The sequence below is a fragment of the Pristiophorus japonicus genome, chromosome 32 (genome assembly GCF_044704955.1).
Source record: "Pristiophorus japonicus isolate sPriJap1 chromosome 32, sPriJap1.hap1, whole genome shotgun sequence".
Classification (NCBI taxonomy): Eukaryota; Metazoa; Chordata; class Chondrichthyes; family Pristiophoridae; genus Pristiophorus; species Pristiophorus japonicus.
In genome coordinates this window covers 3,153,968-3,179,168 of record NC_092008.1, presented here as the reverse complement: position 1 = coordinate 3,179,168, position 25,201 = coordinate 3,153,968, and the positions used below count along the sequence as shown (strand labels likewise).

Here is a 25,201-nt window from a genome sequence, read left to right as displayed (position 1 = left end):
TATTCCAATAAAAAAAATGGCAGGCTGCTCTTGGCCCAGAAAGGCACACTGGGAATGCGTGAGGTGACGGTGGAAGATGAGACTGCAACAACCCTGCCCCTCCCTCCCTCCCCCACCCCCCCGACAGGAAGTGTATAAGATAGTGATACGTGCCCTCACGCGTACAGCTCCTCCCAGGAGCGGAGGCGGGTGCGTTAACAGGTACTCGGTCGCCTGCTCCATGCTGTTGGTGTTGAGCAAGGCCTCCATGGCGTGCTCCCGTGTGAAACCCATGTCCATCAGCTGGAAAACAAAAAGACAAATCACGTCTGGTGTTTCCCCAACGCGTAGCAGGAATTTGCCACGCCGCGCTCGCTGACCAACACACGCCGGGCGCTCCGCACGAACGCGGCCGGACTTGATGGGGGTGGGGGCGCGGTGCACTGGCAAAACCCCTTGCGCCATTGGCGGCCGGGGTCACGCACAGCTTCCCCCTTCGCCCTCGGTAGGGGGGTGGCCTGCCTCGGGGGAAGGTAGGGGGCCTGCCTCGGGCCGGGCGGGCTTTGGTTCGGCCCCTGCTCCCGGAGCTGCCGGCGGAATCGCGGACTGGTCACGCGGGGAGGGAGGAACTGTGGGCCCGGAACTGCGCCCCACACCACACGCGGACCGTCTTGGGGCAAGCAAACGCAGCCTAGGATGATTTAAAAAGAAAACGAGCGACACTTGATGAGCGGCAAATCGGGCTGGAGGAGTCAAGTAGGGGGTCAAGGGCTCTGCCCGCAGGAAGTCACAGTACCACAGCGGGCTGGCGAGGTCTCCAAGTTCAAAACAACACCATCCGTCTGTGTCTCTGTCTCTGTCTCAAGAGAGAGCGAGCGGTCACGTCGGCAAGCTGCCAGGAGCCAGGGTAGTGGTGTACTCCTGCCCTCCTTGGACAACACCCGCGCGGCAAATGCGGTGGGAGGCAGGAAGGAGAGAGAGGGGGAAAGAGAGCAATAAGCCTACACTGGATCGACTGGGCTTATACTCACTGGGATTTAGAAGGATGAGAGGGGATCTCAGAAACATATAAAATTCTGACGGGACTGGACAGGTTAGATGCAGGAAGAATGTTCCCGATGTTGGGGAAGTCCAGAACCAGGGGTCACAGTTTAAGGATAAGGGGTAAGCCATTTAGGACCGAGATGAGGAGAAACTTCTTCACTCAGAGAGTTGTGAACCTGGGGAATTCTCTACCGCAGAGTTATTGAGGCCAGTTCATTAGATATATTCAAAAGGGAGTTAGATGTGACCCTTACAGCTAAAGGGATCAGGGGGTATGGAGAGAAAGCAGGAATGGGGTACTGAAGTTGCATGATCATATTGAATGGTGGTGCAGGCTCGAAGGGCCCAATGGCTTACTCCTGCACCTATTTTCTATGTTTCTATAAGGATGCCTAACAAAGCATCAAATATAATAATGCCACAATACTTCAGAGGTAAAATATTCATGACTTTGCTAGGTATCCCTTTTGGGAATCGGGTTTTTAAAGATCGGAACATTATAAGCTAGCTGCAGAGTTGGAAGATCACTTGGCCTATCCCTCGCTCTCCTTTCCCCCACATCTCCAGTTTGGGAACATCGGAAAGAGAGGTGACCATTCAGCCCCTCGAGCCTGTCCCACCATTCGATTCCAGCACGGCTGAATCTGCATCTTAACTCCATCTAGTCGCCTTGGTTCCATAACCCTCAAGACCCTCGCCCGACAAAAATCTATCGATCACGGTTTTGAGGGTTTCAATTGGCTCCCCCAATTGGGCGGGGAAAGTGTGTTCCAGATTTCCACTGCCCTTTGTGTGAAGAAGCGCTTCCTGACCGCACCCCTGACTAACTGGTACTGGAAAAGGCCCTCACTGTCGCCAGCTGGCTCAGCGTGGACCACAAAGATGGAACAGCAAGCACTGGCTGCAGAATGAGTAGGAACCCCAGCCCCCCACCCCACCCCCCCGGCCGGGTCCTCACCTGCTGAAGCTGCTGCTGGTTGACTTGGGGCTCTCGCCTCGGGGCCGTCCCTTCTTCCTGGGGTCCTTCCTCCTCCGTCCGGCTGCCCTCTTTCTCCTTGGACAGGCGCTCACGGATCACGGGCTCGCCCCTCAGGATGTGGCACAGGATGGCCAGCATCGACTCCGCCATGCGGCCGCCGTACACCTTCAGGGGCTTGCGGTTCCACAGGCTCTTGATGCAGTTAAAGGCTGCCTGTCAAACATTTAATATAAAAGCATTAGACAGAGAAAACAGGGATGGTGCGAGACAGAGAGACAGACACAGAGAGACACATAAGAACAGGAGTAGGCCATCTAGCCCCTCGAGCCTGCTCCGCCATTCAACAAGATCATGGCTGATCTGGCCGTGGACTCAGCTCCACTTACCCGCCCGCTCCCCGTAACCCTTCATTCCCTTATTGCTTAAAAATCTATCTATCTGTGACTTGAATACATTCAATGAGCTAGCCTCAACTGCTTCCTTGGGCAGAGAATTCCACAGATTCACAACCCTCTGGGAGAAGAAATTCCTTCTCAACCCAGTTTTAAATTGGCTCCCCCCGTATTTTGAGGCTGTGCCCCCTAGTTCTAGTCTCCCCGACCAGTGGAAACAACCTCTCTGCCTCTATCTTGTCTATCCCTTTCATTATTTTAAATGTTTCTATAAGATCACCCCTCATCCTTCTGAACTCCGAGTAAAGACCCAGTCTACTCAATCTATCATCATAAGATAACCCCCTCATCTCCGGAATCAGCCTCGTGAATCGTCTCTGTACTCCCTCCAAAGCCAGTATATCCTTCCTTAAGTAAGGTGACCAAAACTGCACGCAGTACTCCAGGTGCGGCCTCACCAATACCCTATACAGTTGCAGCAGGACCTCCCTGCTTTTGTACTCCATCCCTCTCGCAATGAAGGCCAACATTCCATTCGCCTTCCTGATTACCTGCTGCACCTGCAAACTAACTTTTTGGGATTCATGCAAAGACCAAAAAGAGTTTCATGCACAAGGACCCCCAGGTCCCTCTGCACCACAGCATGTTGTAATTTCTCCTCATTCAAATAATATTCCCTTTTACTGTTCCCCCCCCCCCCCCCCCCCCAAGGTGGATGACCTCACATTTTCCGACATTGTATTCCATCTGCCAAACCTTAGCCCATTCGCTTAACCTATCTAAATCTCTTTGCAGCCTCTGTGCCCTCTATACAACCCACTTTCCCACTAATCATTGTGTCATCTACAAATTTTGTTACACTACACTCTGTCCCCTCTTCCAGGTCATCTATCTATATTGTAAACAGTTGTGGTCCCAGCACCGATCCCTGTGGCACACCACTAACCACCGATTTCCAACCCGAAAAGGACCCATTTATCCTGACTCTCTGCTTTCTGTTAGCCAGCCAATTCTCGATCCATGCTAATACATTTCCTCTGACTCTGCGTACCTTTATCTTCTGCAGTAACCTTTTGTGTGGCACCTTATCGAATGCCTTTTGGAAATCTAAATACACCACATCCATCGGTATACACCTCTATCCACCATGCTCGTTATATCCTCAAAGAATTCCAGTAAATTAGTTAAACATGATTTTCCCTTCATGAATCCATGTTGCGTCTGCTTGATTGCACTATTCCTATCTAGATGTCCTGCTATTTCTTCCTTAATGATAGCTTCAAGCATTTTCCCCACTACAGATGTTAAACTAACCGGCCTATAGTTACCTGCCTTTTGTCTGCCCCCTTTTTTAAACAGAGGCGTTACATTAGCTGCTTTCCAATCCGCTGGTACCTCCCCAGAGTCCAGAGAATTTTGGTAGATTATAACAAATACATCTGCAATAACTTCCGCCATCTCTTTTAATACCTTGGGATGCATTTCATCAGGACCAGGGGACTTGTCTACCTTGAGTCCCATTAGCCTGTCCAGCACTACCCCCCTAGTGATAGTGATTATCTCAAGGTCCTCCTTTCCCACGACCAGCAATTTTTGGCATTGTTTTTGTGTCTTCCACTGTGAAGACCGAAGCAAAATAATTGTTTAAGGTCTCAGCCATTTCCACATTTCCCATTATTAACTCCCCCTTCTCATCTTCTAAGGGACCAACATTTACTTGAGTCACTCTTTTCCGATTTATATATCGGTAAAAGTTTTACTGTCTGTTTTTATGTTTTGCGCAAGTTTACTTTCGTAATCTATCTTTCCTTTCTTTATTGCTTTCTTAGTCATTCTTTGCTGTCGTTTAAAATCTTCTATTTTCCCACTAACCTTGGCCACCTTATACACATTGGTTTTTAATTTGATACTCTCCTTTATTTCTTTGGTTATCCACGGCTGGTTATCCCTTCTCTTACCGCCCTGCTTTTTCACTGGAATATATTTTTGTTGAGCACTATGAAAGAGCTCCTTAAAAGTCCTCCACTGTTCCTCAATTGTGCCACCGTTTAGTCTGTGTTCCCAGTCTACTTTAGCCAACTCTGCCCTCATCCCACTGTAGTCCCCTTTAAGCATAGTACGCTCGTTTGAGACACTACTTCCTCACCCTCAATCTGTATTACAAATTCAACCATACTGTGATCACTCATTCCGAGAGGATCTTTTACTAGGAGATCGTTTATTATTCCTGTCTCATTACACAGGACCAGATCTAAGATAGCTTGCTCCCTTGTAGGTTCTGTAACATACTGTTCTAAGAAACAATCCCGTATGCATTTTATGAATTCCTCCTCAAGGCTACCCCGTACGATTTGATCAATCGATATGTAGGTTAAAATCCCCCATGATTACTGCCGTTCCTTTTCACATGCCTCCATTATTCCCTTGATTATTGTCTGCCCCACCGTGAAGTTATTAATTGGGGGCCTATAAACTACACCCACCAGTGACTTTTTCCCCCTTACTATCGCTAATCTCCACCCACAATGATTCAACATTTTGTTCATTAGAGCCAATATCGTCTCACAACTGCCTGAGATCATCCTTTATTAACAGAGCTACCCCACCTCCTTTCCCTTCTTGTCTATCTTTCCGAATTGTCAGATACCCCTGTATGTTTAATTCCCAGTCTTGGCCACCCTGCAACCACTTTTCTGTAATGGCCACCAAATCATACCCATTCGTAATGATTTGTGCCGTCAACTCATTTACTTTATTTCGAATGCTGCGTGCGTTTAGGTAGAGTGTTTTAATACTAGTTTTAAACCATGATTTTTAATTTTGACCCCTCCTGCAGCCCCTTTATATTCATACATATTGTCCCTTCCTATCACCTAGTGGTTTACACTTACCCCAGTGCTACTCTGCCTTGTTGCCTCCTGGCCTTTTGCATTTCTTTCTTGGGATCCTGTTCATCTGAGCTCTCACCCACCCTAACTAGCTCAGAGCCCTCTCCTGGGTTCCGAATATTCTTCACATTGAGGCACCGAGCTTTCAGGCTTGCCTTTTTATTACACTTTGACCCGTTAGAATTTTGCTGTACACTGGCCTTTTTTGTTTTTTGCCTTGGGTTTTTCTGCCCTCCACTTTTACTCATCTCCTTTCTGTCTTTCGCCATTTTGTTTCCCATCCCCCTGCTATGAGAGACAGACTCAGAGGAGAGGGGGGGAGAGGAGAGGAGAGAAGAGAGGGGGGGGGGGGGGGAAGAGGAGAGAAGAGAGGGGTGGGGGGGGGGGGGGAAGAGGAGAGAAGAGAGGGGGGGGGGAGAGGAGAGAAGAGAGGGGGGGGGGAAGAGGAGAGAAGAGAGGGGGGGGGGAAGAGGAGAGAAGAGAGGGGGGGGGGGAAGAGGGAGAGAAGAGAGGGGGGGGGAAGAGGAGAGAAGAGAGGGGGGGGGAAGAGGAGAGAAGAGAGGGGGGGGAAGAGGAGAGAAGAGAGGGGGGGGGGAAGAGGAGAGAAAGAGGGGGGGGGGAGAGGAGAGAAGAGAGGGGGGGGGGGGAAGAGGAGAGAAGAGAGGGGGGGGGAGGAGAGAAGAGAGGGGGGGGAGAGAAGAGAGGGGGGGAGAGAGGAGAGAAGAGAAGAGAGGGGGGGGAGAGAGGAGAGAAGAGAAGAGGGGGGAGGAGAGAAGAGGGGGGGGAGGAGAGAAGAGAGGGGGGAGAAGAGAGGGAGGAGAGGAGAGGAGAGGAGAGGAGAGGAGAGGAGAGGAGAGGAGAGGAGAGGAGAGGAGAGGAGAGGAGAGGAGAGGAGAGGAGAGGAGAGGAGAGGAGAGGAGAGGAGAGGAGAGGAGGAGAGGAGAGGAGAGGAGAGGAGAGGAGAGGAGGAGAGGAGGAGAGGGAGGAGGAGAGGAGGAGAGGAGGAGAGGGAGAGGGAGAGAGAGAAAAAAAAAGAGGGGAGAGACAGACAGACAGACAGACAGACAGACAGAGAGAATGCCTCCACATTCAGGCTGTAATACCGCAGAGATAGAGGGTGAGACATCGCAAGTTTGCCTCCTGTGCGTCTATCCTCAGTGTATGGAGATGAATACACAGGGATTGGTCGGCTGGTATAGTCATTGTTGTCTACGGCCTGTTCAGCTTGCCACAATCTGTGCGCGTGTCTTTAAAAGAACACTATGCAAAAGACCCAGAGGGGGAGATGGGGAGAATGTGTTTAGGCAGCGAGTTGTTGCGATCGGGAACGCGCTGCCTGAAAGCTCGGTGGGAGCAGATTCAATAGTGACTTTCAAACTGGGGAATTGGAGAAACACTGGAAGGGGAAATGTGCCGGGCTGTGGGGAAAGAGCAGGGGGTGGAGTGTGGGACTGATTGGGTCACTGTCACAGAGCCGGCACAGCACGGGGCTCGAGGAGCCCAATGGGATCCTCCTGTGCTGAGTATTCTACAGCAAAACGGAGACGCGAACTTACCTTCTGGGTCACCACCAGGAACCGCAGCGCGCTGAACTGCGGGAAGTTCTGGCCTCCGGGAGGCTTGGCCGGCAGAGAGTGCGGGGACTCCAGGACCGTCGTCGGATTCACCATCTTCTCCACAAGCATCAGCCAGGCGTCTAGGAACTCGCCCGTGCCATCCGGCAGCTCTGTGTGCTCCAGTCCTTCGGTGATTGGCACTTTACCCCCCATCGACAGGGCCCAATTAAAGGTCCTGGAGGGAAGAAGAGTTCGGAGTTTAAAAAAAAGAGACAGCTGTGCACTTTGGGACCCGATCGAGGCAAGTGTTCGGGTTCAGAGTCCGACACACACACACAAATACAGAGTAATCAACACAAACATCGTGTTCATCTCGTCAGTTAAAACACACATCTCTGTGGCGAGTGTTTGTGGTGGAGGAGCGGCGAGAGATCGTGTCGGAGGTGCTGCAAACAAGGGCTCGGGGCCCAGAAGAGACGAGGGCCCAGGGGCAGCACGGGCCAGCCCACACTGTGCGATATGTGCGCGTAACTAGGTCCGTGCAGCAGAGCTGGTCTCCAGTCGTCCTGGTTAACCCTTGCCACTGGACCAAGACCTCGCTCTGTCAAGCCCGTGTGGTGGCTGGTGTGCAACGGTCACCCCACGATAAAAAAAATCCACCCACAGGCATCTTCCACCCCTGGAGTTCAGGACTGGACCATCGGGTCCTTCAAATGAAACATCTGCGAATTCATCCCTCCGATGTTTCCGCAAGATCCTGCAAATCCCCCGGGAGGACAGACGCACCAACGTTAGCGGCCTCAACCAGGCCCAGCATCGAAGCACTGACCACACTCGACCAGCTCCGCTGGGCGGGCCACATTGTCCACATGCCCCCAGACACGAGACTCCCAAAGCGAGCGCTCTACTCGGAACTCCTACATGGCAAGCGAGCCAAAGGTGGGCAGAGGAAACGTTACAAGGGATCACCCTCAAAGCCTCCCTGATAAAGTGCAACATCCCCACTGACACCTGGGGGTCCCTGGCCAAAGACCAGTCCGCCCTAAGTGGAGGAAATGCATCCGGGAGGGCGCTGAGCACCTGGAGTCTCGTCGCCGAGAGCGTGCAGAAACCAAGCGCAGGCTGCGGAAGGAGCGTGCGGCAAACCAGTCCCACCCTCCCCTTCCCTCAACCACTGTCTGTCCCACCTGTGACAGGGATTGTGGCTCCCGTATTGGACTGTTCAGCCACTGAAGAACTCACTTCAGGAGTGGAAGCAAGTCTTCCTCGATTCAGAGGGACTGCCTATGATAACACACACATCACACGAGCACTCAATTCTCATCCACGAGATCCACAAACAGAAGTCCCTGAATCCACCAGAGTGCAGTACTTTTCTGCTATTGCTCAACTTAAGGTAGCTCACGTTACATTCATGGTGCTCGCCGAATCTGTCCGCTTCTCCCACCCTCCCCCCCCCCCCCCCCAACCCACAACAGGATTACTCACTCAAACAGGGCGTCGTGTCCCCCGGAGCACAGGAATTTCTGCAGCATCAGGTGGTAAGGATACTTCCTCTCGTCAAACAGCATGGGCGACGTGAATCCCACGGAGCAAATGAAGAAAGTTAACCTGACGAAAGGTATAAACAGGCGCACAAAGTGAAACCCGGGGCGACTTAGGCAGAACAGGGTCAAAGTGAAACATTTTTGGGACACAAGAATCAGGAGCAAGCAGAGGGAGACCAGTCGGGTTCACTTTCCCGCCCGATCCCTCGAGTACCATGTTCAGCCATGAACTCATTGAATGGCGGTGCAGGCTCAAAGGGCCTATTTTCTATGTTTCTATGAGTCCAAAAATCTAGCGATCCCAGCCTTGAAGACTGAGCCTCCACAGCCCTCTGGGGCAGGGAATTCCAAAGACTCACCCCCCTCCGAGTGAAGAAATTCCTCATCTCAGTCCTAAATGGCCGAGCCCTTATCCTCAGACTGTGTGACCCCTGGTTCTAGACTCCCCAGCCCGGGGGAAACATCCTCCCTGCATCTACCCTGTCAATCCCCCTCAGAAATCGGAGATGTTTCAATGAAATCACCTCTCCTTCTTCTAAACTCCAGAGAATAGGCTCAATCTCTCCTCGTAGGTCAACCCTCTCATCCCGAGTGAACCGTCTTCAGTATGGTTCCAAAGGGACGTGGGGGCCACACTTGTGGGAGTAAAATAGTTGCTGTGGGAAATGGGAAGTATTCTCGAGCTGTCAAGGACCGCTCTAAGTCGGGGCAGGAGACTCATTGTTGGGACAGGAGTTTCAAGAAACAGTGTCAAAGCCCGACCTTTGTGGGCCACTAAGCCTCAGGCTCCTTGACCCCCACCCCGGCCCCCACTGATGCCAATAGACCTTGGGTGCTCTGATTTAGGATTTATCACCTACCCATTCCAGAATGTTACCGGGGCTCCGAGAGTGCGATTATAATGGAGGTTAAGTAAACGAGTCTTGTATTCGCTGGAATACAGAAGGTTAATGGGTGATTTGATTGAGGCCATAGAACGACATAGCACAGAGGTAGACCATTCGGCCCATCGTGCCTATGCCAGCTCTTTGGTAAAGCAGTGGCGAGATCAGTCCAAGTCAGCATGGATTTATGAAAGGGAAATCATGCTTGACAAATCTTCTGGAATTTTTTTTGAGGATGTAACTGGTAGAGTGGACAAGGGAGAATCAGTGGATGTGGTGTATTTGGACTTTCAAAAGGCTTTTGACAAGGTCCCACACAAGAGATTGGTGTGCAAAATCAAAGCACATGGTATTGGAGGTAATATACTGACGTGGATAGAGAACTGGTTGGCAGACAGGAAGCAGAGAGTCGGGATTAACAGGTCCTTTGCAGAATGGCAGGCAGTGACTAGTGGAGTGCCGCAGGGCTCAGTGCTGGGACCCCAGCTATTTACAATATAAATCAATGATTTGGATGAAGGAATTGAGTGTAATATCTCCAAGTTTGCAGATGACACAAAACTGGGTGGCGGTGTGAGCTGTGAGGAGGATGCTAAGAGGCTGCAGCCTTGGACAGGTTAGGTGAGTGGGCAAATACATGGCAGATGCAGTATAATGTGGATAAATGTGAGGTTATCCACTTGTGACAAAAACGGGAAGGCAGAATATTATCTGAATGGCAGATTAGTAAAAGGGGAGGTGCAACGAGACCTGGGTGTCATTGTACATCAGTCATTGAAAGTTGGCATGCAGATACAGCAGGCGGTGAAGGCGGCAAATGGTATGTTGGCCTTCATAGCGAGAGAATTTGAGTATAGGAGCAGGGAGGTCTTGCTGCAGTTGTGCAGGGCCTTGGTGAGGTCACACCTGGAATATTGTGTTCAGTTTTGGTCTCCTAATCTGAGGAAGGACGTTCTTGCTATTGAGGGAGTGCAACGAAGGTTCACCAGACTTATTCCCAGGAAGGCAGGACTGACATATGAGGAGAGACTGGATCGACTAGGCTTATATTCACTGGAGTTTAGAAGGATGAGAGGGGATCTCATAGAAACATATAAAATTCTGACGGGACTGGACAGGTTGGATGCAGAAAGAATGTTCCCGATGTTGGGGAAGTCCAGAACCAGGGGTCACAGTCTAAGGATAAGGGGTAAGCCAGTTAGGACCGAGATGAGAATAAACTTCTTTACTCAGAGTTGTTAACCTGTGGAATTCCCTGCCGCAGACAGTTGTATTCCCTGCCGCAGACAGTTGTTGAGGCCAGTTCATTGGATATATTGAAGAGGGAGTTAGATATGGCCCTTACGGCTAAAGGGATCAAGGGGTATGGAGAGAGAGCAGGAATGGGGTACTGAGGGAATGATCATATTGAATGGTGGTGCAGGCTCGAAGGGCCGAATGGCCTACTCCTGCACCTATTTTCTATCCAATTAATCCCACTTCCCCTGCTCTTTCCCCGCAGTTCTGTAACTTTCCCTTGAAGTATTGATCCAACTGGGGCTTGTATTCCCTTGAGTGAAGATTAAGGGACGGTGTGATCGAGGGGCTGGAGATGATTAAAGGATTCGATCGGGTGGATCGAGAGAGAAACTGTTTCTCGGTGGTGGGGGCAGGGGGGGGGGGGGAAAAGTGTCCAGAACAAAGGGGCAAAAACTTTAAATTAGAGCCAGGTCGTTCAGGAGAGAAGTTCGGAATCACCCTCACGCAAAGGGTGGTAGAAGTGTGCAACTCTCTCCCACAGAAAGCATTAGATGCTGGCTTAATCAATCATTTAAAATCAGAGGAGAGCAATTGATTTACCAGCCAAGGGTATGAAGGGACATGGAGCCAAGGCGGGTGGCATGGCGTTAGGATACAGCTCAACCGTGATCTCACTGAATGGCTGACAGACTCGAGGGGCTGAACGGCCTCCTCCTGTCCCTAATGTAACAGGCTCGAGGGGCTGAACGGCCTCCTCCTGTCCCTAATGTAACAGACTCGAGGGGCTGAACGGCCTCCTCCTGTCCCTAATGTAACAGGCTCGAGGGGCTGAACGGCCTCCTCCTGTCCCTAATGTAACAGGCTCAAGGGGCTGAACGGCCTCCTCCTGTCCCTAATGTAACAGGCTCGAGGGGCTGAACGGCCTCCTCCTGTCCCTAATGTAACAGGCTCGAGGGGCTGAACGGCCTCCTCCTGTCCCTAATGTAACAGGCTCGAGGGGCTGAACGGCCTCCTCCTGTCCCTAATGTAACAAGCTCAAGGAGCTGAACGGCCTCCTCCTGTCCCTAATGTAACAGGCTCGAGGAGCTGAACGGCCTCCTCCTGTCCCTAATGTAACAGACTCGAGGGGCTGAACGGTCTCCTCCTGTCCCTAATGTAACAGACTCGAGGGGCTGAACGGCCTCCTCCTGTCCCTAATATAACAGGCTCGAGGGGCTGAACGGCCTCCTCCTGTCCCTAATGTAACAGGCTCGAGGGGCTGAACGGCCTCCTCCTGTCCCTAATGTAACAGGCTCGAGGGGCTGAACGGCCTCCTCCTGTCCCTAATGTAACAGGCTCGAGGGGCTGAACGGCCTCCTCCTGTCCCTAATGTAACAGGCTCGAGGGGCTGAACGGCCTCCTCCTGTTCCTAATGTAACAGGCTCGAGGGGCTGAACGGCCTCCTCCTGTCCCTAATGTAACAGGCTCGAGGGGCTGAACGGCCTCCTCCTGTCCCTAATGTAACAGGCTCGAGGGGCTGAACGGCCTCCTCCTGTCCCTAATGTAACAGGCTCGAGGGGCTCAACGGCCTCCTCCTGTCCCTAATGTAACAGGCTCGAGGGGCTGAACGGCCTCCTCCTGTCCCTAATGTAACAGGCTCGAGGGGCTCAACGGCCTCCTCCTGTCCCTAATGTAACAGGCTCGAGGGGCTGAACGGCCTCCTCCTGTCCCTAATGTAACAGGCTCGAGGGGCTGACACCACCTTTAACGAAGCAAACCACCACGATGGACGGGACCCTTTCATCGTCCCTCCAGCGCACACACCAACTTGGCGCCTAGCTGTCGGAACGAAGACCCGCCGGGCGACGCGGGCGAGAGAACACGTACCTGAAGCGAGGCGTCGGCGTGTAGGGCGGTGGCTGCCACGACAGCCCTTTCGTCAGCAGCTTGGTGAGAGCGGACGCTGTCCCTCGAGCCGCCGGCGTGGGCGCGGTGGTGGTGGTGGCGGGGTGGTGACTCCGCCTCTGCCGCACGGGCGATCCGACGCACAGCTTGACCAACAGCCCGAAGAGCTCGGCCAGTGCCCGCCCGAGCCTCGACGACGCTGAGATTGTAAGGCAGGAGGAAAATAGCTGTTAAATACACGGGGTGGGGGGGGGAAGGAAAGCAAAGTCGAGAGAAAACAACCGTGATAGATAGAAATCGATCTCGGATCTTGGGTAGCGGATGGCGAGGGCAGAGGGGGTGCTACAATTGGCACGGGCGGGGGAGGGGAGGGAGGAGAGAGAGAAATGGGGGTACACAGTCTCCCGCTCTCGACTGCTCACCAGCAACCCCTGTTTGATCAATCAATCAATCAATCAATCAATCAATCAATCAATCAATCAATCAATCAATCAATCAATCAATCAATCAATCAATCAATCAATCAATCAATCAATCAATCAATCAATCAATCAGCAACCCCTGTTCAATCAATCAGCAACCCCTGTTCAATCAATCAGCAACCCCTGTTCAATCAATCAGCAACCCCTGTTCAATCAATCAGCAACCCCTGTTCAATCAATCAGCAACCCCTGTTCAATCAATCAGCAACCCCTGTTCAATCAATCAGCAACCCCTGTTCAATCAATCAGCAACCCCTGTTCAATCAATCAGCAACCCCTGTTCAATCAATCAGCAACCCCTGTTCAATCAATCAGCAACCCCTGTTCAATCAATCAGCAACCCCTGTTCAATCAATCAGCAACCCCTGTTCAATCAATCAGCAACCCCTGTTCAATCAATCAGCAACCCCTGTTCAATCAATCAGCAACCCCTGTTCAATCAATCAGCAACCCCTGTTCAATCAATCAGCAACCCCTGTTCAATCAATCAGCAACCCCTGTTCAATCAATCAGCAACCCCTGTTCAATCAATCAGCAACCCCTGTTCAATCAATCAGCAACCCCTGTTCAATCAATCAGCAACCCCTGTTCAATCAATCAGCAACCCCTGTTCAATCAATCAGCAACCCCTGTTCAATCAATCAGCAACCCCTGTTCAATCAATCAGCAACCCCTGTTCAATCAATCAGCAACCCCTGTTCAATCAATCAGCAACCCCTGTTCAATCAATCAGCAACCCCTGTTCAATCAATCAGCAACCCCTGTTCAATCAATCAGCAACCCCTGTTCAATCAATCAGCAACCCCTGTTCAATCAATCAGCAACCCCTGTTCAATCAATCAGCAACCCCTGTTCAATCAATCAGCAACCCCTGTTCAATCAATCAGCAACCCCTGTTCAATCAATCAGCAACCCCTGTTCAATCAATCAGCAACCCCTGTTCAATCAATCAGCAACCCCTGTTCAATCAATCAGCAACCCCTGTTCAATCAATCAGCAACCCCTGTTCAATCAATCAGCAACCCCTGTTCAATCAATCAGCAACCCCTGTTCAATCAATCAGCAACCCCTGTTCAATCAATCAGCAACCCCTGTTCAATCAATCAGCAACCCCTGTTCAATCAATCAGCAACCCCTGTTCAATCAATCAGCAACCCCTGTTCAATCAATCAGCAACCCCTGTTCAATCAATCAGCAACCCCTGTTCAATCAATCAGCAACCCCTGTTCAATCAATCAGCAACCCCTGTTCAATCAATCAGCAACCCCTGTTCAATCAATCAGCAACCCCTGTTCAATCAATCAGCAACCCCTGTTCAATCAATCAGCAACCCCTGTTCAATCAATCAGCAACCCCTGTTCAATCAATCAGCAACCCCTGTTCAATCAATCAGCAACCCCTGTTCAATCAATCAGCAACCCCTGTTCAATCAATCAGCAACCCCTGTTCAATCAATCAGCAACCCCTGTTCAATCAATCAGCAACCCCTGTTCAATCAATCAGCAACCCCTGTTCAATCAATCAGCAACCCCTGTTCAATCAATCAGCAACCCCTGTTCAATCAATCAGCAACCCCTGTTCAATCAATCAGCAACCCCTGTTCAATCAATCAGCAACCCCTGTTCAATCAATCAGCAACCCCTGTTCAATCAATCAGCAACCCCTGTTCAATCAATCAGCAACCCCTGTTCAATCAATCAGCAACCCCTGTTCAATCAATCAGCAACCCCTGTTCAATCAATCAGCAACCCCTGTTCAATCAATCAGCAACCCCTGTTCAATCAATCAGCAACCCCTGTTCAATCAATCAGCAACCCCTGTTCAATCAATCAGCAACCCCTGTTCAATCAATCAGCAACCCCTGTTCAATCAATCAGCAACCCCTGTTCAATCAATCAGCAACCCCTGTTCAATCAATCAGCAACCCCTGTTCAATCAATCAGCAACCCCTGTTCAATCAATCAGCAACCCCTGTTCAATCAATCAGCAACCCCTGTTCAATCAATCAGCAACCCCTGTTCAATCAATCAGCAACCCCTGTTCAATCAATCAGCAACCCCTGTTCAATCAATCAGCAACCCCTGTTCAATCAATCAGCAACCCCTGTTCAATCAATCAGCAACCCCTGTTCAATCAATCAGCAACCCCTGTTCAATCAATCAGCAACCCCTGTTCAATCAATCAGCAACCCCTGTTCAATCAATCAGCAACCCCTGTTCAATCAATCAGCAACCCCTGTTCAATCAATCAGCAACCCCTGTTCAATCAATCAGCAACCCCTGTTCAATCAATCAGCAACCCCTGTTCAATCAATCAGCAACCCCTGTTCAATCAATCAGCAACCCCTGTTCAATCAATCAGCAACCCCTGTTCAATCAATCAGCAACCCCTGTTCAATCAATCAGCAACCCCTGTTCAATCAATCAGCAACCCCTGTTCAATCAATCAGCAACCCCTGTTCAATCAATCAGCAACCCCTGTTCAATCAATCAGCAACCCCTGTTCAATCAATCAGCAACCCCTGTTCAATCAATCAGCAACCCCTGTTCAATCAATCAGCAACCCCTGTTCAATCAATCAGCAACCCCTGTTCAATCAATCAGCAACCCCTGTTCAATCAATCAGCAACCCCTGTTCAATCAATCAGCAACCCCTGTTCAATCAATCAGCAACCCCTGTTCAATCAATCAGCAACCCCTGTTCAATCAATCAGCAACCCCTGTTCAATCAATCAGCAACCCCTGTTCAATCAATCAGCAACCCCTGTTCAATCAATCAGCAACCCCTGTTCAATCAATCAGCAACCCCTGTTCAATCAATCAGCAACCCCTGTTCAATCAATCAGCAACCCCTGTTCAATCAATCAGCAACCCCTGTTCAATCAATCAGCAACCCCTGTTCAATCAATCAGCAACCCCTGTTCAATCAATCAGCAACCCCTGTTCAATCAATCAGCAACCCCTGTTCAATCAATCAGCAACCCCTGTTCAATCAATCAGCAACCCCTGTTCAATCAATCAGCAACCCCTGTTCAATCAATCAGCAACCCCTGTTCAATCAATCAGCAACCCCTGTTCAATCAATCAGCAACCCCTGTTCAATCAATCAGCAACCCCTGTTCAATCAATCAGCAACCCCTGTTCAATCAATCAGCAACCCCTGTTCAATCAATCAGCAACCCCTGTTCAATCAATCAGCAACCCCTGTTCAATCAATCAGCAACCCCTGTTCAATCAATCAGCAACCCCTGTTCAATCAATCAGCAACCCCTGTTCAATCAATCAGCAACCCCTGTTCAATCAATCAGCAACCCCTGTTCAATCAATCAGCAACCCCTGTTCAATCAATCAGCAACCCCTGTTCAATCAATCAGCAACCCCTGTTCAATCAATCAGCAACCCCTGTTCAATCAATCAGCAACCCCTGTTCAATCAATCAGCAACCCCTGTTCAATCAATCAGCAACCCCTGTTCAATCAATCAGCAACCCCTGTTCAATCAATCAGCAACCCCTGTTCAATCAATCAGCAACCCCTGTTCAATCAATCAGCAACCCCTGTTCAATCAATCAGCAACCCCTGTTCAATCAATCAGCAACCCCTGTTCAATCAATCAGCAACCCCTGTTCAATCAATCAGCAACCCCTGTTCAATCAATCAGCAACCCCTGTTCAATCAATCAGCAACCCCTGTTCAATCAATCAGCAACCCCTGTTCAATCAATCAGCAACCCCTGTTCAATCAATCAGCAACCCCTGTTCAATCAATCAGCAACCCCTGTTCAATCAATCAGCAACCCCTGTTCAATCAATCAGCAACCCCTGTTCAATCAATCAGCAACCCCTGTTCAATCAATCAGCAACCCCTGTTCAATCAATCAGCAACCCCTGTTCAATCAATCAGCAACCCCTGTTCAATCAATCAGCAACCCCTGTTCAATCAATCAGCAACCCCTGTTCAATCAATCAGCAACCCCTGTTCAATCAATCAGCAACCCCTGTTCAATCAATCAGCAACCCCTGTTCAATCAATCAGCAACCCCTGTTCAATCAATCAGCAACCCCTGTTCAATCAATCAGCAACCCCTGTTCAATCAATCAGCAACCCCTGTTCAATCAATCAGCAACCCCTGTTCAATCAATCAGCAACCCCTGTTCAATCAATCAGCAACCCCTGTTCAATCAATCAGCAACCCCTGTTCAATCAATCAGCAACCCCTGTTCAATCAATCAGCAACCCCTGTTCAATCAATCAGCAACCCCTGTTCAATCAATCAGCAACCCCTGTTCAATCAATCAGCAACCCCTGTTCAATCAATCAGCAACCCCTGTTCAATCAATCAGCAACCCCTGTTCAATCAATCAGCAACCCCTGTTCAATCAATCAGCAACCCCTGTTCAATCAATCAGCAACCCCTGTTCAATCAATCAGCAACCCCTGTTCAATCAATCAGCAACCCCTGTTCAATCAATCAGCAACCCCTGTTCAATCAATCAGCAACCCCTGTTCAATCAATCAGCAACCCCTGTTCAATCAATCAGCAACCCCTGTTCAATCAATCAGCAACCCCTGTTCAATCAATCAGCAACCCCTGTTCAATCAATCAGCAACCCCTGTTCAATCAATCAGCAACCCCTGTTCAATCAATCAGCAACCCCTGTTCAATCAATCAGCAACCCCTGTTCAATCAATCAGCAACCCCTGTTCAATCAATCAGCAACCCCTGTTCAATCAATCAGCAACCCCTGTTCAATCAATCAGCAACCCCTGTTCAATCAATCAGCAACCCCTGTTCAATCAATCAGCAACCCCTGTTCAATCAATCAGCAACCCCTGTTCAATCAATCAGCAACCCCTGTTCAATCAATCAGCAACCCCTGTTCAATCAATCAGCAACCCCTGTTCAATCAATCAGCAACCCCTGTTCAATCAATCAGCAACCCCTGTTCAATCAATCAGCAACCCCTGTTCAATCAATCAGCAACCCCTGTTCAATCAATCAGCAACCCCTGTTCAATCAATCAGCAACCCCTGTTCAATCAATCAGCAACCCCTGTTCAATCAATCAGCAACCCCTGTTCAATCAATCAGCAACCCCTGTTCAATCAATCAGCAACCCCTGTTCAATCAATCAGCAACCCCTGTTCAATCAATCAGCAACCCCTGTTCAATCAATCAGCAACCCCTGTTCAATCAATCAGCAACCCCTGTTCAATCAATCAGCAACCCCTGTTCAATCAATCAGCAACCCCTGTTCAATCAATCAGCAACCCCTGTTCAATCAATCAGCAACCCCTGTTCAATCAATCAGCAACCCCTGTTCAATCAATCAGCAACCCCTGTTCAATCAATCAGCAACCCCTGTTCAATCAATCAGCAACCCCTGTTCAATCAATCAGCAACCCCTGTTCAATCAATCAGCAACCCCTGTTCAATCAATCAGCAACCCCTGTTCAATCAATCAGCAACCCCTGTTCAATCAATCAGCAACCCCTGTTCAATCAATCAGCAACCCCTGTTCAATCAATCAGCAACCCCTGTTCAATCAATCAGCAACCCCTGTTCAATCAATCAGCAACCCCTGTTCAATCAATCAGCAACCCCTGTTCAATCAATCAGCAACCCCTGTTCAATCAATCAGCAACCCCTGTTCAATCAATCAGCAACCCCTGTTCAATCAATCAGCAACCCCTGTTCAATCAATCAGCAACCCCTGTTCAATCAATCAGCAACCCCTGTTCAATCAATCAGCAACCCCTGTTCAATCAATCAGCAACCCCTGTTCAATCAATCAGCAACCCCTGTTCAATCAATCAGCAACCCCTGTTCAATCAATCAGCAACCCCTGTTCAATCAATCAGCAACCCCTGTTTAATCAGGGCCACCGATGCAAGCCAGGACAGGGCCGGGCAGCGAACCACTTCAGCCCGTCGGCACGTCCCAGCAAGGCCCCAAAACCCGATCGTTACCGAGGACAGCCGACTCACACGGAAACGTTCCCCAGCTAGCCGGCACCGGTTTCGGGAGGGAGGAGAGAAAAAAAAACCCACAAGTGAGCGCTCGAGAGAATTCCAGGACAGACAAAGGGTTCTGACGACGGGTGGTTGAGCTGAACGTTAACTCTGTTTTTCTCTCTCCACAGTTGCTGCCCGACCCGCCGAGATGTCCAGCATTTTGTGTTTTTATTGCTGAGTGAGGCAGTTTGCGCTGCGCAAATTGGCTGCCGTGTTTCTTACAGTAAAACAAACAGTGACTACACTCCCCAAAACAAGGTGCTTCATTGGCTGGGAGGCACTTTGGGATGTCTGGTGATTGTGAAAGGCGCTATATAAATCCAAGTCTTCCTTTAATGCAAGGTATTCATCATCATCATAGGCAGTCCCTCGGAATCGAGGAAGACTTCCTTCCACTTTTAACATGAGTCCTTGGGTGGCTGAACAGCCCAATATGGGAGCCACAGCCCCTGTCACAGGTGGGACAGACAGTGGTTGAGGGAAGGGGAGGGTGGGACTGGTTTGCCGCACACTCCTTCCGCTGCCTGCGCTTGGTTTCTGCACGCTCTCGGCGACGAGACTCCAGGTGCTCAGCGCCCTCCCGGATGCACTTCCTCCACTGAGGGCGGACTAGTCTTTGGGCCCAGGGACTCCCAGGTGTCGGTGGGGATGTTGCACTTTATCAGGGAGGCTTTGAGGGTGGTCCCTGTAACGTTTCCTCTGCCCACCTTTGGCTCGTTTGCCGTGAAGTTCAGAGTAGAGCACTCGCTTTGGGAGTCTCGTGTCTGGGAGGCATGCGGACAATGTGGCCCTGCCCAGCGGAGCTGGTCGAGTGTGGTCAGTGCTTCGATGCTGGGGATGTTGGGCCTGGTCGAGGACGCTACCGTTGGTGTGTCTGTCCTCCCGGGGGATCTTGCGGAGACATCGTTGGTGGTATTTCTCCAGTGACTTGATGTGCCTACTGTACATGGTCCATGTCTGAGCCATACAGGAGGGCGGGTATTACTACAGCCCTGAAGACCATGAGCTTGGTGGCAGATTTGAGGACCTGCAATGGTATTACAGCTACAACAGCTGGTGCACCCGGACGTACACTGTCAGCACCTATCTTTATTTGACCCCTGAATACCGGATCGTTTAGGTTCTATCGGAAGATGGAAGCGTTCCCCCGCCCCCGCCGCCCCGACTCACCTGAGAGCAAGGGCTTGATCTGCTTGATGCGTGCGGCCATGGCCGGGGTGATCTTGGACTTCCCTTTGGTGTCGGAGGTGCTGGGCTCGTCCGTTTCCATCGGGGCAAGCGTGTCTCCGTCCAGGCTGATCCCCTCCAACAGCCCCTGAGCAGAGGTCTCCACGCTGCTGCCCGCTGCCTCCATCTCCGCTTCTGTCGGGGCAAACCAAAAAACGAGGGGGTGGGGTGGGGGAGACACGTAAGGAAGCACTTCTTTACACAAAGAAAATCAGTTGCACGAGTTGGAATTTTGCGACGTCTTCGCGGTCACTTTAAATAACACCAGTCTTTAAGTTCCAGATTTATTTATTTAACTGAACGCTCTCCTGGCTGGCCTCCCATCTTCAACCCACCATAAACAGGGGCCCATCCAAAACTCAGCTGCCCAGTGTCCTAACTCGCACCGAGTCCCGCTCACCCATCACCCCCTGTGCTCACTGCCCCCGTGTCCTAACTCACACCCAGTCCCGCTCACCCATCACCCCCTGTGCTCGCTGTCCCGTGTCCTAACTCTCACCCAGTCCCGCTCACCCATCACCCCCTGTGCTCACCACCCCGTGTCCTAACTCACACCCAGTCCCGCTCACCCATCACCCCCTGTGCTCGCTGCCCCGTGTCCTAACTCTCACCCAGTCCCGCTCACCCATCACCCCCTGTGCTCGCTGCCCCGTGTCCTAACTCTCACCCAGTCCCGCTCACCCATCACCCCCTGTGCTCACCACCCCGTGTCCTAACGCACACCGAGTCCCACTCACCCATCACCCCATGCCCTAATTCAGAGTCCCGCTCACCCATCACCCCCCCGCGCTCACCGACCTACATTGGCTCCCGGTCCGTCAATGCCTCCATTTTAAAATTCTCATCCTTGTTTTCAAATCCCTCCCTGCCCTCCTCGACCCCCTCCCTATTTCCAATCTCCTCCAGCTCTAAAACCCTCCCAGATCTCTGCGCTCCTCCAATTCTGGCCTCTAGCGCACCCCCTGATTTCCATCGCTCCATCATTGGCGGCCGTGCCTTCAGCCGCCTGGACCACAAGCTCTGGAATTCTCCCTGTAAATCTCACCACCTCTCTCTCCTCCTTTAAAACAAGAGCATACAAAACAGGAGCAGGAGTCAGCCATACGGCCCCTCAAGCCTGCTCCACCATTGAATAAAATCATGTCTGATCCGATCATGAACTCTCAGTTAAATAAAGTCAGGAGCTGAAAGGCTGGTGTTATTTAAAGTCCACTTCCCTACCTGTTCCCCATCACCCTTGACTCCCCTATCATTCAAACATCTGTCTATCTCCACCTTAAATATATTCAGTGACCCAGCCCCCACAGCTCTCTGGGGCAGAGAATTCCACAGATTCACCAGAAGAAATTCCTCCTCATCTCCGTCTTAAATGGGCGACCCCTTATTCTGAGACTATGTGCCCCCTAGTTCTAGATTCCCCCCCCCGAGGGGAAACATCCTCTCTGCATCCACCCTGTCCAGCCCCCTCAGAATCTTATGTTTCAATAAGATCACCTCTCATTCTTCTAAACTCCAATGAGTACAGGGCCCAAAAGTGTTCCAACCGTTCGAGGCAAACCCTTTATCCCAGGAATCAACTGAGTGAACCTTCTCTGAACAGCCTCCAAAGCAGGAGGATCCTTAAACCTCTTTGACCAAGCGTGTCTGAATCACGTGTCTGAATCTCTCATGTGGCTCGGTGTCAAATGTTGTTTGATAATCGCTCCTGTGAAGTGCGATGGGTCATTTCACGACTTGAAGGCTCTGTCTAAATGCAAGTTGTCGACCCTGGTAGAATCCGTGTTACCAGCTCACCTGATCTCTTCGTTGCGGTGGCGCTGGTGGTGCCCGGTGTCGCGGCGGTAGCAGGTTTGTCCTCCTTTGGTACCAGCTTCTGCATGTCGGCCTGGCCAAACTCACAGCCGGCTGGAAGGCTGAAACCAAAACCAACAGTAAAGCCACGCATCATCTCTTGCGTCTGCAAACGTATACAGTTGCACGCCTCCAGTCCGGGCCCCCTCGGGGCCTGACCGTTGCCAGAACAAGAGAACTTCCCGAACCACGGGAGGTCTTCCGTACCGGTACCCGTGGACAGCGCCCGGGTTCCTGTGCATGCGAGAGCGTGCTGGCACCCTGCGCACTCACTGACTGACTGACCGACGCCCCCAGCCCATCGCCAAACACACAGATTGGGCGGCACTTTAAAAATAAACGCTCCTCTCCCACAGGCCCGACTAATGCCGAACCACGGATGTTTCCAGATGTGTGTGTCCCGGACTAGAGAGGTACTGTAAATATTCTGAGATGGCACCCGCCCCCCCCCACCCCAATAAACCTGTGTTAATAAAGTTGCATTTGGAAAACATTGGTGTGGGGAACAATGCTCCCCTTTTTTTGGGGGGGGGGCCCCAAAAGTCAGTGCACGCGTTGTTTTTCCAATTTAAAATCCGGCTCACCGGCTGCTCGGGGCCCCTGGAGCGTTGTGTTAAAGGAGACATTGTTGGACAATGAATCCTGCATGGTAACTGCAAGGCTGAGACTTGAGATAATCTGCATCTACTTACAGTAAAACCAAGGGTGACGTCCCCTGTTTCTCTCGGCTATCCAATTAGTCCCACCACCCCTGCTCTTTCCCCACAGCCCTGCAAAATGTTGATTTTTAAAGACTTGCATTTATATAGCGCCTTTCACGACGTCTCAAAGCACTTTACAGCCAATTAAGTACTTTTGGAGTGTCGTCACTGTTGTAATGTAGGAAATGCAGCAGCCTATTTGCGCACAGCAAGCTCGCACAAACGGCAATGTGATAATGACCCAGATCTTTTTTTTGTTATTTTAATTGAGGGATAAATATTGGCCCCAGGACACCGGGGAGAACTCCACTGTTGCTCCTCAAAATAATGCCATAGGATCTTTTACGTCCACCTGAGGGGGCAGACGAGGCCTCGGTTTAACATCTCATCCGAAAGACGGCACCTCCGACAGTGCGGCGCTCCCAGAGTACGCCACAGGAGTGTCAGCCTAGATTTTATTTTGTGCTCAAGTCCCTGGAGTGGTAAAGAAATCCCTCTTGCTGCTAAGCGCCTTGCTTGCCAAGTCTGCCACACAGTGGAGCTTACCTGTTGGGAGTACAGAGGGACAGTAGCACTGTGCTTTCCCACACCAGCGAGCAGTACAGTTGGCTGAGCTTGTTCAGGACGTTCAGGCCCAGCTGCGAGCCCCACTGGTTCACAGATATGGAACGGATTTCACTCTGGAAAGAACAGGGACATCGAATTGTCAAGCCCACAAGTTCACTTCCAACGCCACGTGGCACTAAAGAGGCATTCAAACCAATGGAGCAAGGACCTGAATTTACACAGCGCGTACATACACACACAATACACACACCCGCTCTCCTGTATGGCTCAGAGGCGTGGACCATGTACAGTAGACACCTCAAGTCGCTAGAGATATATCACCAACGCTGTCTCCGCAAGATCCTGCAAATCCCCCGGGAGGACAGACGCACCAACGTTAGCGTCCTCGACCAGGCCAACATCCCCAGCATCGAAGCACTGACCACACTCGACCAGCTCCGCTGGGCAGGGCCACATTGTCCACATGCCCCCAGACACGAGACTCCCAAAGCAAGCGCTCTACTCGGAACTCCTTCACGGCAAACGAGCCAAAGGTGGGCAGAGGAAACGTTACAAGGGATCACCCTCAAAACCTCCCTGATAAAATGCAACATCCCCACTGACACCTGGGAGTCCCTGGCCCAAAGACCAGTCCGCCCTAAGTGGCGAAAGTGCATCCGGGAGGGCGCTGAGCTCTTCAAATCTCAACATTGAGAGCGTGCAGAAACCAAACGCAGGCAGCGGAAGGACAGTGCGGTAAACCAGTCCCACCTTACCCCGACGAATGTCTGTCCCACCTGTGACAGGGTCTGTGGCTCTCGTATTGGGCTGTTCACCCACCAAAGAACTCACTTTAGTAGTGGAAGTAAGTATTCCTTGATCCCGAGGGACTGCCTCTGATGATACACAAATACCCGAGACTGTTCCCAGAGTTATAGGGAAGCAAGGTTACAGACAATTTGCATTTATAACGCGCCTTGAGCGTGGGAACAAGGCACCATTATCAACATTTGACACCGAACCATACAAGACGATATTAGGACAGATGGCCAAAAGCTGGGTCACAGAGGGAGGTTTTAAGGAGCATCTTAAAGGAGAAGAGAGGCGGAGAGGTTTAGGGAGGGAGTTCCAGAGCTTGGGGCCCAGGCAGCTGAAGGCACGGCCACCAATGGCGGAGCGATGGAAATCAGGGGATGCCCAAGAGGCCAGAATTGGAGGAGCGCAGAGATCTCGGGAGGTTGTGGGGGCCGGAGGAGGTTAGAGAGATAGGGAGGGGTATAGGGGCTGGAGGGGGTTACAGAGATGGGGAGGGGTGTAGGGACTGGAGGGGGCTAGAGATAGGGAGGGAGGGGGTGGGGGGGGCGAGGCCTTAGTGCACCAGAGGCATGTCTGTGTCCAGAAATCCATCTCAGTATTGCGTGCCTTGCAAACGGACAGGCCACTGTTCCAGTCAAACCCATTAAAGCAGGGAGCCTACTAAAAGCAAAGACTTGCATTTATATAGCGCCTTTCACGACCACCGGACGTGGTGAAATCATAAATTACTATGAATCACGTGGCACTCACTTCAACGGCACTCACTTCAACTAAACATCCAAGGTCCACAAACCCTGACACAACGCTGGAAATTATACTTGCAAATCCTCATTTGCAAATTGGGGGAAAAGGGGAGAGGATTTATAAAAATAAAAAGGCAAAAAGGACGACTTAAGATGCCTCCAAAGAGGAGCTGAAAACTAAACTTTACAACCTGGTGCACCATTTTGAGTTTCAGGTGGGGAAGAATTGCATTACTGGAGGCTACTCCCTCCTCTTAAATTTGAGTTCAATGTTTTGATGAGCAGCGAAGCTGAATACAAATCAAGCTGCTGCAGCATTCCTCCAGTTGGGTAGGTACCAACTCTCTTGGAACTGCGGGAATACCCTTCCGTTTGGGACATCCTGGGCTGGAGTGCAGAAATTCTACCCCGGATTGCGGATTGGAGACAAC

The 25,201-nt window shown here is 50.9% G+C and overlaps 1 protein-coding gene across 1 annotated transcript in view; it reads right to left on the bottom strand.

The window, feature by feature from the left end:
- Positions 1-25,201, bottom strand: part of huwe1 (HECT, UBA and WWE domain containing E3 ubiquitin protein ligase 1) — a 316,149-nt gene that overhangs the window by 128,986 nt on the left and 161,962 nt on the right. Inside the window, exons 26-33 of the mRNA XM_070869027.1 lie at positions 23,212-23,345; positions 21,908-22,026; positions 20,057-20,248; positions 12,375-12,591; positions 8,327-8,449; positions 6,839-7,073; positions 1,982-2,215; positions 154-282 (exon numbers count right to left, since the gene is read on the bottom strand). Of these exons, the coding sequence (XP_070725128.1) occupies positions 154-282; positions 1,982-2,215; positions 6,839-7,073; positions 8,327-8,449; positions 12,375-12,591; positions 20,057-20,248; positions 21,908-22,026; positions 23,212-23,345 (1,383 nt within the window). The remainder of the gene's footprint in view (positions 1-153; positions 283-1,981; positions 2,216-6,838; positions 7,074-8,326; positions 8,450-12,374; positions 12,592-20,056; positions 20,249-21,907; positions 22,027-23,211; positions 23,346-25,201) is intronic.